Source organism: Oncorhynchus tshawytscha, linkage group LG30, assembly GCF_018296145.1.
Source record: "Oncorhynchus tshawytscha isolate Ot180627B linkage group LG30, Otsh_v2.0, whole genome shotgun sequence".
NCBI lineage: Eukaryota > Metazoa > Chordata > Actinopteri > Salmoniformes > Salmonidae > Oncorhynchus > Oncorhynchus tshawytscha.
In genome coordinates, this window is record NC_056458.1 from 14,003,049 (window position 1) to 14,016,684 (window position 13,636).

General features: G+C 42.7%; 1 protein-coding gene across 3 annotated transcripts in view; it reads left to right on the forward strand.

The window, feature by feature from the left end:
- Nucleotides 1-13,636, forward strand: part of LOC112250263 (neuronal PAS domain-containing protein 2-like) — a 74,800-nt gene that overhangs the window by 34,773 nt on the left and 26,391 nt on the right. For all 3 annotated transcript variants that reach the window (XM_024420258.2, XM_024420260.2, XM_024420259.2), the window contains exons 2-7: nucleotides 3,493-3,678; nucleotides 7,985-8,041; nucleotides 8,886-9,040; nucleotides 9,530-9,621; nucleotides 9,790-9,879; nucleotides 13,455-13,575. In XM_024420258.2, the coding sequence (XP_024276026.1) occupies nucleotides 3,623-3,678; nucleotides 7,985-8,041; nucleotides 8,886-9,040; nucleotides 9,530-9,621; nucleotides 9,790-9,879; nucleotides 13,455-13,575 (571 nt within the window). In that variant the 5' untranslated portion in view covers nucleotides 3,493-3,622. The remainder of the gene's footprint in view (nucleotides 1-3,492; nucleotides 3,679-7,984; nucleotides 8,042-8,885; nucleotides 9,041-9,529; nucleotides 9,622-9,789; nucleotides 9,880-13,454; nucleotides 13,576-13,636) is intronic.

Sequence of the window (13,636 nt, forward strand, 5' to 3'; positions counted from 1 at the left end):
TCGACCAGGGCGTGACAGAAGAGGTCTGAATACTTACGATTGCACTGTAGTTTACATGTTGTCAACAATCTAAGCCGGCCACATCTGTTTTGCCCTATAGTTGTGCACGTGTCGGTTTTGATGATCAGCTAACCTGTCTATACAAATTAGACCATTTAGTATAATATTTTTTATTTAAAAAAATTTTTTTAATGTCACATACACCAGATAGGTGCAGTGAAATGTGTTACTTTACAGGGTTAGCCATAGTAGTACATGGCCCCTGAAGTAAATTAGGGTTAAGTGCATTGCTCAACTGTACATCGACAGAATTTTAACCTTGTCGGCTCGGGTATTCAAAACCAGCAACCTTTCTGTTTCTGGCCCAGCGCTCTAACCGTTTGGCTACCTGCTGTCGTGACATTACGTACAACACTGACATTACATATCACAAACGTCACATCAATTACATCATTGTCAAGTCCAATCAAATCACCCCCCTTAAATGATATCATCAGCCTGAAACATGTCATGTCATATGTGTTTAATCTCACATTCTCTTTCCCTTTTTTTCTCCGTATGTTTTACTGACACTTCAGCCTAGATTGAATATCCTTATGCCGTCATTGGCTACCTCTCACCTCAAGCAAACAACCAATTGTTCCTTGACATGATGCAAAGGTGATAATCTCAAGGAATTACATCCTTGATGAACACGTAAATAAGTCACTTTGGTTATGAAAGAGTTAAGAGCTGTAACCAGCAGCTCCCTCCAAACCATTCTCAGCAGTGATATATATTGACCGGTTTCATAGTTGAACGATTCTAAGATTTCAAGATGGATGCTTCAATAAAAATAATTACTTTCTGAATTCCATTGAATGTGGGTGTGTGTGTGTGTGTGTGTGTGTGTGTGTGTGTGTGTGTGTGTGTGTGTGTGTGTGTGTGAGAACGTGAACCATTGGCAGTGTGAATATGCTATTGAATGGCTTTTCAGTTTGTTTAGTTTTTTTGTGTTGTTTTTTGTTGTTGAATTTTACCCCCTTTTTTCCCCCAATTTCGTGGTATCCAATTGTTAGTAGCTACTATGTTGTCTCATTGCTACAACTCCCGTACGGGCTCGGGAGAGACGAAGGTCGAAAGTCATGCATCCACAACCCAACCAAGCCGCACTGCTTCTTAACACAGCGAGCATCCAACCCGGAAGCCAGCCGCACCAATGTGTCGTAGGAAACACTGTGCACCTGGTATCCTTGGTTAGCGTGCACTGCGCCCGGCCTGCCACAGGAGTCGCTGGTGCGCAATGAGACAAGGAAATCTCTACCTGCCAAACCCTCCCTAACCCGGACGACGCTAGGCCAATTGTGCGTCGCCCCACGGACCTCCCGGTCGCGGCCGGTTGCGACAGAGCCTGGACGCGAACCCAGAGTCTCTGGTGGCACAGCACTTAACCACTGCACCACCCGGGAGGCCCTTAGTTTGTTTCTTTAATGAAATACTTTAATCAAAATCTCCCAAAGATGAAGATAAGAGGTTTTCTACCTTTTGCAAAAGAACAGTTTTTTGTCATTGTGAGGTTGTTCAGCATGTGTACAGACGAGTTCTAGGAAGATGAAGTCTGACACGTCAATCGTTTCTTGCCAGAGTTAGTGAGAAAGGTAATCTTGCGGCGTGCCTGCCTGAGGTGGTGTATGTTAGTGCAGGCGACGGTCATGAACATAAACTTGGATGTATATTCCTCTCCTCTGCCATCAAGTTCTGGCAGACAATTTAAAATCTGTGCCCCTCAGGGCACATGTGTCACTGCAATTGACAGCTGTAAACCTTGTCTCACTGAACTCAATGCATTCTGGTTGTGGTGTAATATTCTCACTCAAAGAGTTTCCAGGTAGAAATTCACCATGCACCATGTACAGTAGACCACCAAAATGCATGGGTTATTCAATGTTTTATTTCCTTGTATATGAAAGTAAAGGAAGTCCTCTTCGATGGAAGAAGCTCCCCACTGGGCACACACTGGTTGATTCAACATTGTTTCCATGTCATTTCAATGAAATTTCGTTGAACCAAATGTGGAATAGATGCTTAATTGACGTTTGTGCCCAATGTGTCCAGTCTACTCTACTGGACTTGGTCAGTGTTTTTGTCCAATTGAAGGAGAAGTAGCGTAGTTCTCAAAGGGACACCCATCCTATCATCTTCCGATTTTAAAATATATTCTTGTGATTTTGTAGTTCACTCTCCATCTGTAGCCACTTTCTGTCTTTGTAAAGGGTATACATCAAGTGTTTGAGGTCTAAGTCGTAAGTTTACAACATCTTGTACTGTTGTTTTTGTTATTACATCTGGGTAAAAGATTAAATAAATCAGATTATTTTCAGAATTCAAGGCACACTTAACCAGCATGGATACCACTGCTTTCTGCAGCGATATGCCATCCCATGTGGTTTGCGCTTAGTCTCACTATCATTTGTTTTTCAACTGGACAATAACCCAACACACCTCCAGGCTGTGTAAGGGCTATTTGACCAAGAAGGAGAGTGATGGAGTGCTGCATCAGATGACCTGGCCTCCGCAATCACCCGACCTCAACCCAATTGAGATAGTTTGGAATGAGTTGAACTGCAGAGTGAAGGAGAAGCAGCCAAGTGCTCAGCATATGTGGGAACTCCTTCAAGACTGTTGGAAAAGCATTCCAGGTGAAGCTGGTTGAGAGAATGCCAAGAGTGTGCAAAGCTGTCAACAAGGCAAAGGGTGGCTACTTTGAAGAATCTAAAATATATTTTGATTTGTTTAACACTGTTTTGGTTAGTATATGATTCCATATGTGTTATTTCATAGTTTTGATGTCTTCATGCAGAAAATATTTAAAATAAAGAAAAAACCCTTGAATGAGTAGCTGTGTCCAAACTTTTAGAATTAAAATAAATATATTTCCAGCCCACATTACCTCTATTTTAATACCAGTAATGGTGGATTAGCAAAAGAGGTGTCTCTGCCTCTTTAATTTGTTGGGGTCAGTAGAGCTCCTCCATGTTGAATTGTTGTATCCATGGTAATTGATGTTTAACACTCTTCCCTTTAATGCATGCTGTTCACTGTGGAAAATCATGGCTCATAAATCACAATGAATAATGATGTTTCTTCTGGTAATGTTCACTCACTGAGATTATATTCTCTGAGATATGCTCTGGGTTGATAAATAATAGCCTATTGTATTTTACAATAAACTAGATAATTCTGTATGCATTGTTTTTCACAAGAATAACTTTAAAACGTACACTTGGTCAGAATAGAATTGGAAATATGATCACTTTCAAGTACCTTTTGGGATGTGCTTAAGTGTGAATAAGAGAATACTGCGGGGCAACACTGTCGCTGTGTGTATTACAGTTATGACACTTGAATGAAACTGCAGATGAATCAAGTTACAGTAATTAACGGATTATCGGATGTAATAGGCCTAGATTTTTTCCCCTTTACTCAAGCCCACATTCTTATTGTACTTCACAGGTTTTGGTGTTTCTGTGGTGGACTCGAGGAGGAGGTGGGCAGCAGCAGCAGGTGATCATTAGCTTTTTCCTGGGGCGCAGATGGGATACATCAGACTTCAGATAGGGCCTGGCTGGGAGAGGGAGTGAGAATGGACAACCTTTCCGACTTTGGGTCCCTATGTCCGTCCAGCAGGAGAGAATGGGAGTAAGTATCTAGGCTACTTTTATTTTTTCTTGTGTTTCCTGTCACTTATAAATACATGTGCTTGTATAGAGAAATATTACTTGATTACTAACAATATATGAAGAGTTTATTTCCAAAATGCTATATCCACCAATCTTTTACATTTGTGTTTTTTCATCAGTGGTTATTTCTTATGGGTACATTTGTGTGTGTGTGTGTGACATATTACTGTTCTCAGATTTGTATTAATAGATTTTAGATGTGTACGAAAATATCATGACACTAGGCGAGACCCAAATGCAGACATGGGAGGCAGATGGTTGGAGTTTAAGATGTTTAATAAATCCAAAGGGAATAGGCAAGAGAATGGTCATGGACAGGCAAAAGGTCAAAATCAGGTCAGAGTCCAGGAGATGGCAGACAAGCTTGTGGTCAAGGCAGGCAGAATGGTCAGGCAGGCGGGTACAGAGTCCAGAACAGGCAAGGGTCAAAACCGGGAGGACTAGAAAAAGGAGAAAAGGCAAAGCAGGAAAACGGGAAAAAACGCTGGTAGGCTTGGACATACAAGACGAACTGGCACAGAGAGACCGGAAACACAGGGATAAAGACACTGGGGAAAACAAGCAACACCTGGAGGGGGTGGAGACAATAACGAGGACAGGTGAAACTGATCAGGGTGTGACAGAAAATGTTTAGTTTTTTTTGTTGCAAAAAGCTATATATCCATTGTTGTGCTGAAATGCAATGTTTGTATCTTGTATATTTTACTGTGATATGGTGTTGTCTCACTTAGCTATCTCAGAATATGCGCCGAACAGATGGCAAGTGTCTTCACTGACATTTTCAACCTCTCCCTGACCCAGTCTGTAATACCTACATGTCTCAAGCAGACTACCATATTCCCTGTGCCCAAGAATAACCTGTTTAAATGACTGTCACCCCGTAGCACTCACATCTATAATAACAACCTATCCCTCAACGTAGTCAAGACAAAGGAAATGATTGTGGACTACAGGAAAAGGAGGACCGAGCACGCCCCCATTCTCATTCACGGGGCTGTAGTGGAGCAGGTTGAGAGCTTCAAGTTCCTTGGTGTCCACATCACCAACAAACTAGAATGATCCAAACACACCAAGACAGTTGTGAAGAGGGCACGACAAAATCTATTCCCCCTCAGGAGACTGAAAAGATTTGGCATGGGTCATCAGATCCTCAAAATGTTCGACAGCTGCAACATCGCGAGCATCCTGACTGGTTGCATCACTGCCTGGTATGGCAACTGCTCGGCCTCCGACCGCAAGGCACTACAGAGGGTAGTGTGTACGACCCAGTACATCACTGGGTCTAAGCTACCTACCATCCAGGACCTCTACACCAGGCGGTGTCAGAGGAAGGCCCTAAAAATTGTCAAAAATCCCAGCCACCCCAGTCATAGACTGTTCTCTCTGCTACCGCATGGCAAGCAGTACCAGAGCGCCAAGTCTAGGACCAAAAGGCTTCTCAACACCTTTTACCCTCAAGCCATAAGACTCCTGAACAGTTAATCAAATGGCTACCCGGACTATTTGCATTGTGTCCCGCCGGGGCTTGTAAGTAAGCATTTCACTGTACACCTGTTGTATTCGGCGCACGTGACAAATAAACTTTGATTTGAAAGGCACCCTGGATCCACTCCAATTCACATACTGTCCCAACAGATCCACAGATGACGCAATCTCTATTGCACTCCACACTGCCCTTTCCGACCTGGACAAAAGGAACACCTATGTGAGAATGCTGTTCATTGACTACAACTCACTTTTTTGACTCATCACATACGCTGCTGAAAGCTAAGGTAACTGAGCTAAACGACTACCGCCCCGTAGCACTCACTTCCGTCATCATTAAGTGCTTTGAGAGTCTAGTCAAGGACCATATCACCTCCACCCTACCTGACACCCTAGACCCACTCCAATTTGCTTACCGCCCCAATAGGTCCACAGATGACGCAATCGCAACCACACTGCACACTGCACTAACCCATCTGAACAAGAGGAATAACTATGTGAGAATGCTGTTCATCGACTACAGCTCAGCATTTAACACCATAGCTCGAGACCCTGGGTCAAGACCCCGCCCTGTGCAACTGGGTACTGGACTTCCTGACGGGCTGCCCCCAGGTGGTGAGGGTAGGTAGCAACATCTCCACCCCACTGATCCTCAACACTGGGGCCCCACATGGGTGCGGTCTGAGCCCTTTCCTGTACTCCCTGTTCACCCACGACTGCGTGGCCTTGCACGCCTCCAACTCAATCATCAAGTTTGCAGACGACACTACAGTGGTAGGCTTGATTACCAACAATGACGAGACGGCCTACAGGGAGGAGGTGATGGCCCTCGGAGTGTGGTGTCAGGAAAATAACCTCACACTCAACATCAACAAAATAAAGGAGATGATCGTGGACTTCAGGAAACAGCAGAGGGAGCACCCCCCTATCCACATCGACAGGACAGTAGTGGAGAGGGTAGAAAGTTTAAAGTTCCTCGGCGTACACATCACGGACAAACTGAATTGGTCCACCCACACAGACAGAGTGGTGAAGAAGGCGCAGCAGTGCCTCTTCAACTTCAGGAGGCTGAAGAAATTTGGCTTGTCACCAAAAGCACTCACAAACTTTTACAGATGCACAATCGAGAGCATCCTGTCGGGCTGTATCACCGCCTGGTACGGCAACCGCTCTGCCCACAATCGTAAGGCTCTCCATAGGGTAGTGAGGTCTGCACAACGCATCACCGGGGGCAAACTACCTGCCTTCCAGGACACCTACACCACCTGATGTCACAGGAAGACCATAAAGATCATCAAGGACAACAACCACTCGAGCCGCTGCCTGTTCACGCCGCTATCATCCAGAAGGCGAGATCAGTACAGGTGCATCAAAGCTGGGACTGAGAGACTGAAAAACAGCTACTATCTCAAGGCCATCAGACTGTTATACAGCCACCACTGACATTGAGTGGCTGCTGCCATACATGTAAAAAATGTATCACTAGCCACTTTAAACAATGACACTTAATATGATGTTTACATACCCTACATTACTCATCTCATATGTATATACTGTACTCGATACCATCTACTGCATCTTGCCTATGCCGATCTGTACCATCACTCATTCATATATCTTTATGTACATATTCTTCATCCCTTTACACTTGTGTGTATAAGGTAGCTGTTGTGAAATTGTTAGGTTAGATTGCTCGTTGGTTTTTACTGCATTGTCGGAACTAGAAGCACAAGCATTTCGCTACACTCGCATTAACATCTGCTAACCACGTGTATGTGACAAATAAAAGTTGATTTGTTACTGTTTTCTATCTGTTACTTTATTCCTAGTTACATGTACATATCTACCTCAATTACTTCATACCTCTGCACATCGTTTCGGTACTGGTACCCCGTGAATATAGCCAAGTTATCATTACTCATTGCATATCTATTATTACTTTTATTATTTCTCTATTTTTGTTCTTTGCATTGTTGGGAAGGTTCTGTAAGTAAGCATTTCACTGTAAGTCCACACCTGTTGTTTACGAAGCGTGTGACAAATAAAAATGTACTTGATTTGAGATAAATTGTCACGTTCTGACCTTTATTTCCTTTGTTTTGCATTTATTTAGTATGGTCAGGGCGTGAGTTGGGTGGGCAGTCTATGTTTGTTTTTCTATAATTTGGGTATTTCTATGTTTCGGCCTAGTATGGTTCTCAATCAGAGGCAGGTGTCATTAGTTGTCTCTGATTGAGAATCATACTTAGGTAGCCTGGGTTTCACTGTGTGTTTGTGGGTGTTTGTTCCTGTCTCTGTCTTTGCACCAGATAGGACTGTTTAGGGTTTCACACGTTTATTGTTTTGTAGTGTTCATGTGTACATTTACATATTAAAAGAACCATGGACACTTACCACGCCGCATATTGGTCCTCTGATCCTTTTCGCCTCTCCTCTTCGGAAGAAGAGGAGGAAATCCTTGACATAAATGCACGTCACTCTGGATAAGAGCATCTGCTAAATGACTAAAATGTCAAATGTAAAGATCTCATATTACTGTATTGAGAAAAAATATTTAAATTGTATTTGTGGATCATTTGTACAGTTCTTAATAAAAATGTAGTTATTTGTTACATTTGTCTGTGTAAAACCTAGCAGTACTAATTATTTATCTGAGATTGAGGCCGATTTTATATAGCATTTTGAAAAGAAAACATGATTATTTGTCTCTCTGAAATGAATCTTATTGGTGAATATTCAGAGAAACGGCATTCCAACTCGTCTCTCCCTTTTCCCTCTAGCACCAGCAGCTGTGTGGACGATTTGATGGATGAAGATGATAAAGACAGGGCAAAAAGGTATTCCACGAGTGTGTGTGTTCACGTGTGTGTGTGTGTCCACGTGTGTGTCTCTGAGCAAGAGACTTTTGAGTGTGAGGACGCAAGATGAGGCAGACAGAGACAAGTGGAAGTTCACAACTTGTACCTGTTAATAAAAGGTCCACTTTGACGTGGCCCTACTTTGGCATTACATCTGTGAAGGTGTCTGCTTTGCAGATTTCAAGACTCTTCACATTTTCATCCCTCAAAATCACTTTTCAGCGCTAAGACAAATGTTTCTGTTGGTTTCTGTGACTAGACAGCTTAAAAAAATGTCATAGGAATGTGTTGAGGAGAGGGCCCCCTCCATCTATCCAACAGGGTCAAGACATTTTTGCTTTCCAGTAATGATGCACACAAGTCTAGCTGAAAATAGACTTTCAAAATCATTAGTCAGGGGGTGCAGATGTATTTGAGTCTGGGGAGAATGGCAGCAAAAACTTCAAGTAAGAGAAAATGTCTGAACGTTTGTGTTAATGGTAGATTTTGTGTTTGCGATGCTATTGATGTCATAGTTTTTTACATCACAGGTCCATATCAGATGAATCTTCATAAATGTTTGCTTGTGCTATCAGAAGGGATTTCCATCCTGCAAGCTGTTTTATTGTGGCAGAGGAATGAGTGAATTGCAATGGTGGTTATTGATAATCAGCTGTCACTCAGGAGTGTGTGTTTCATAAATACGAAGCTGTAGTTAGAATCGTTGAGCTCGCAATTTCCACTTCAAATGCACTTCTTTATAAAGCATATAGATGGTCAAAGTTCCCGAAGTGTATAAGGTCAGAAAGGTAATCCTGTACATTTATCATCTGTTCTATTCAAGGGCATCTCGGAACAAATCAGAAAAGAAAAGAAGAGACCAATTCAATGTGCTCATCAAGGAGCTATGCACCATGCTGCAAGGCCAAGGCCATCCACGCAAGATGGACAAGTCTACCATACTGCAGAGAACTATCGACTTCCTGCAGAAACAGAAAGGTAGGAATGTGTAACGTAGTCGGCTGCGTCAGTCATCACATTGGCGTTGGCCTCCTGCTGACCTGTCGTGTGTGTGCGCGTGGCACGTGCGTCCTGCCCTACATGCAGAACATCACTGCTCACAAAAAGGGTGTGAAGAGAAGGAACTATGAGGGTGGAGGACATTAGCTGTCTAGTACTTGTTGGACAGGACAGAGAGAAAAGAGAGGACTACTCCACTTTCCTTACAAGCTTGGCTCAGACCGACATAACCTCAACTCAGTCTTCTGTCAGAATCAAGGTCACAGATGTCAGTGTTTCTGAGATAAACATTCCTGATCTGGGATATTTCTTAACCTCTTTTCCTCTTCTGTTATGTGTCTCCGGTATTCATCAGGATCCTTCCACTACTAACCTATTTGGCAGCGATGGTGCCTGGATGTGGATGTGTAGTGCTAACAGATATATCTAACCCCTCTTCCTGGCCTTCCTCTGCCTCCTCTGTTTCAGAAATCACAGCACAGACAGAGTCATGTGAGATCCGGCAGGACTGGAAGCCTTCGTTCCTCAGTAATGAGGAGTTCACCCAGTTGATGCTGGAGGTAAAAATCAGCTCAGCTCCACGTTTACCTCCTCTGATATGAAATAACATCCTGATGAACCTCTGTAGGCCAGCACCAACAGTACCCATGATGTACCTCTGAAAGAAATATAACACACAATAATTATAGTAGCCGGCATTATAATAATGACTTTGTTTCCTTCCATAGGCTTTAGACGGTTTCCTCATAGCACTAACTACAGATGGAAACATTATATATGTGTCCGACAGTGTGTCTTCACTCATTGGCCATTTACCGGTAAGTGAGAGCCACGCTGATCTAGCTCGGAATTACATGTTTGATCATTTTTAACTTAATATTAATGTATATACAGTACCATTCAAAAGTTTGGACACACCTACTCATTCCAGGGTTTTTCTTGAATTTTGATGAAGACATCAAAACTATGAAATAACACATATGGAATCATGTAGTATGGAATCATGTTTGCCTTGTTTGCACACTCTTGGCGTTCTCTCAACCAGCTTCATGAGGTAGTCACCTGGAATGCATTTAAATTCAAATGTGTTGTCACGGTGGATTTCCTCTTCTTCCTCTGAAGAGGTGAAACAAGGATCGGACCAATATACGGCGTGGTAAGTGTCCATGGTTTTAATAGGAAAACTCAAACATGAACACAACTACAAAACAAGAACCGTGAAAACCCGAAACAGTCCCGTGTGGCACAAACACTGACACAGGAAACAATCACCCACAAAATACCCAAAGAACATGGCTGCCTAAATATGGTTCCCAATCAGAGACAACGATAAACACCTGCCTCTGATTGAGAACCAATCTAGGCAACCATAGACTTATATAAACACCTAGAATGAACACAACCCCATAAATCTACAAAAACCCCTAGACAGTACAAACACCCTAGATGAGACAAAAAACATACATCACCCATATCACACCCTGGCCTAACCAAAATAATAAAGATAACAAAGATAACTAAGGCCAGGGCATGACAGTACCCACCCCCTACCCCACTCCTGGCCGCACACCTAAACCCATAGGAGAGGGTCTGGGTGGCGGCTCTGGCGCGGGACGTGGACCCCACTCCACCATAGTCTTAGTCCGCTTTTGTGGCATCCTAGGAACGGTGACCCTCGCCGCCGACCTAGGATTGGCAACCCTACTAAATGGCCCCACTGGACTGGGGGGCAGCTCCGGACTGAGGGGCAGCTCCGGACTGAGGGGCAACTCCGGACTGAGGGGCAGCTCCGGACTGAGGGGCAGCTCCGGACTGAGGGCAGCTCCGGACTGAAGGGCAGCTCCGGACTGGCTGGCTGAACACAACCCCATAAATCTACAAAAAAACCTAGACAGTACAAACACCCTAGATGAGACAAAAACCATACATCACCCATATCACACCCTGGCCTAACCAAAATAATAAAGAAAACAAAGATAACTAAGGCCAGGGCGTGACATGTGTACCTTGTTAATTTTTTGAATTTCTTTCCTTAATGCGTTTGAGCCAATCAGTTGAATTCAAGGCACACTTAACCTCTCTAGGGTACGTGGGGGTGCGTATACAGAAGATTTGGTAAAAGACCAAGTCCATATTATGGCAAGAACAGCTCAAATAAGCAAAGAGAAACAACAGTCCATTATTACTTTAAGACGTGAAGGTCAGTCAATCCGGAACATTTCATGAACTTTGAACGTTTCTTCAAGTGCATTCGCAAAAACCATAAAGCGCTATGATGAAACTGGATCTCATGAGGACTGACACAGTAAAGGAAGACCCAGAGTTACCTCTGCTGCAGAGGATAAGTTCATTAGAGTTACCAGCCTCAGATTGCAGCCCAAATAAATGCTTCACAGTTCAAGTAACAGACACATCTCAACAACTGTTCAGAGGAGACTGCGTGAATCAGGCCTTCATGGTTGAACGAGAAAATTGAGCAATGGACATTAGACCGGTGTAAATCTGTCCTTTGGTATGATGAGTCCAAAAATGAGAGACGCAGAGTAGTTGAACGGATGATGTCCGCATATGTTGTTCCCACCATGTAGCAAGGAGGAGGAAGTGTGATGGTGTGGGGGTGCTTTGCTGGTGACACTGTCAGTGATTTATTTAGAATTCAAGGCACACTTAACCTCTCTAGGGTACGTGGGACGCTAGCGTCCCATCTGGCCAACATCCAGTGAGGTTTCAGAGTGCCAAATTCAATTACAGAAATGCTCATTATAAAAATTCAGAAAACAAAACATATTTTACATAGGTTTAAAGATTAAGTTCTTGTTAAACCAACCAGTGTCATATTTATAAAATGCTTTTCGGCGAAAGCATACCTAGCCCAGAACATACCTAGCCGACAAATTATTACAAACAGTCACCAGCCAAGCAAAAGCGTTACAAAACTCAGAAATAGAGATAAAATGAATCCCTTACCTTTGATGATCTTCATATGGTGGCAATCAGAAGACATTAATTTACTCAATAAATGTTCCTTTTGTTCGATGAAGTCTCTTTATATCCAAAAACCTCAGTTTTGTTAGCACGTTTTCTTCAGTAATCCACAGGCTCAAACTCAGTCAAAACTCAGACAAAAAAATCAAAATTGTATCTGTAAAGTTCATAGAAACATGTCAAATGAAGTTTATACTCAATCCTCAGGTTGTTTTTTAGCCTAAATTATCTATAATATTTCAACCGGACAATAACGTTGTCAATATAAAAGGTAAACAAGAAATGCACATGCGCCTGAAAAAGCTCTGCAACACGTTAGGGTCCACTCGTTCAGACTGGTCTTACTCCCTCATTTATAAGATTACAAGCCTGAAACGATTTCTAAAGACTGTTGACATCTAGTGGAAGGCATAGGAACTGAAAATGGAGTCCTAAGTCAATGGATACTGTAATGGCATTGAATAGAAAACTACAAAACCCCCAGAAAACTACTTCCTGAATGGATTTTTCTCAGGTTTTCGCCTGCTAAATTAGTTATGTTATACTCACAGACACTATTTTAACAGTTTTGGAAACTTTAGAGTGTTTTCTATCCAAATCCAAATGCATATCATATCTTCTGGGCCCGAGTAGCAGGCCGTTGAATTTGGGCATGCTTTTCATCCAAAATTCCAAATGCTGCCCCCAACCCTAGAGAGGGTAACCAGCATGGCTACCACAACATTCTGCAGCTATACGCCATCCCATCTGATTTGCGAATTAGTCTCAATATCATTTGTTTTTCAACTGGACAATGACCCAACACACCTCCAGGCTGTGTAAGGGCTATTTGACCAAGAAGGAGAGTGATGGAGTGCTGGCCTCCACAATTACTCGACCTCAACCCAATTGAGATGGTTTGGGATCAGTTGGGCTGCAGAGTGAAGGAGAAGCAGCTAACAAGTGCTCAGCATATGTGGGAACATTTTCAAGACTGTTGGAAAAGCATTCTAGGTGAAGCTGGTTGTGATAATGCCAAGAGTGTGCAAAGCTGTCATCAAGGCAAAGGGTGGCTACTTTGAAGAATCTAAAATCTAAAATATACTTTGATTTGTTAAACACTTTTTGGGTTACTACATTATTACATATGTGCTATTTCATAGTTTGATGTCTTCACTATTATTCTACAATGTAGAAAATAGTAAAAATTAAGAAAAACCCTGTAATGAGTAGGTGTGTCAACTTTTGACTGGTACTGAACTTATGCTCTCAATACACTCATTCAAATCAATGTATGCTTTATTACAATTTGGACACTGACACTACAGTATGATATGTAATGCCATAACTTATAATATGACTATGATATATGACATGTTCATGGACAATCATGGACCATAGAAACTAACCTTTTATCCTTTTTTATCAGTCAGATATGGTGGACCAAAATATCTTGAACTTCCTCCATGAGCATGAGCATGGGGAGGTCTATAAGCTGCTATCATCCCACATGCTGATGACTGACCCCATCTCTGCTGACATCCTGGACAGTGAGTATTTATTCCTCCTTTTCACTCTCTCAGTACCACCCTTCTCAGTCCATCAGTACTG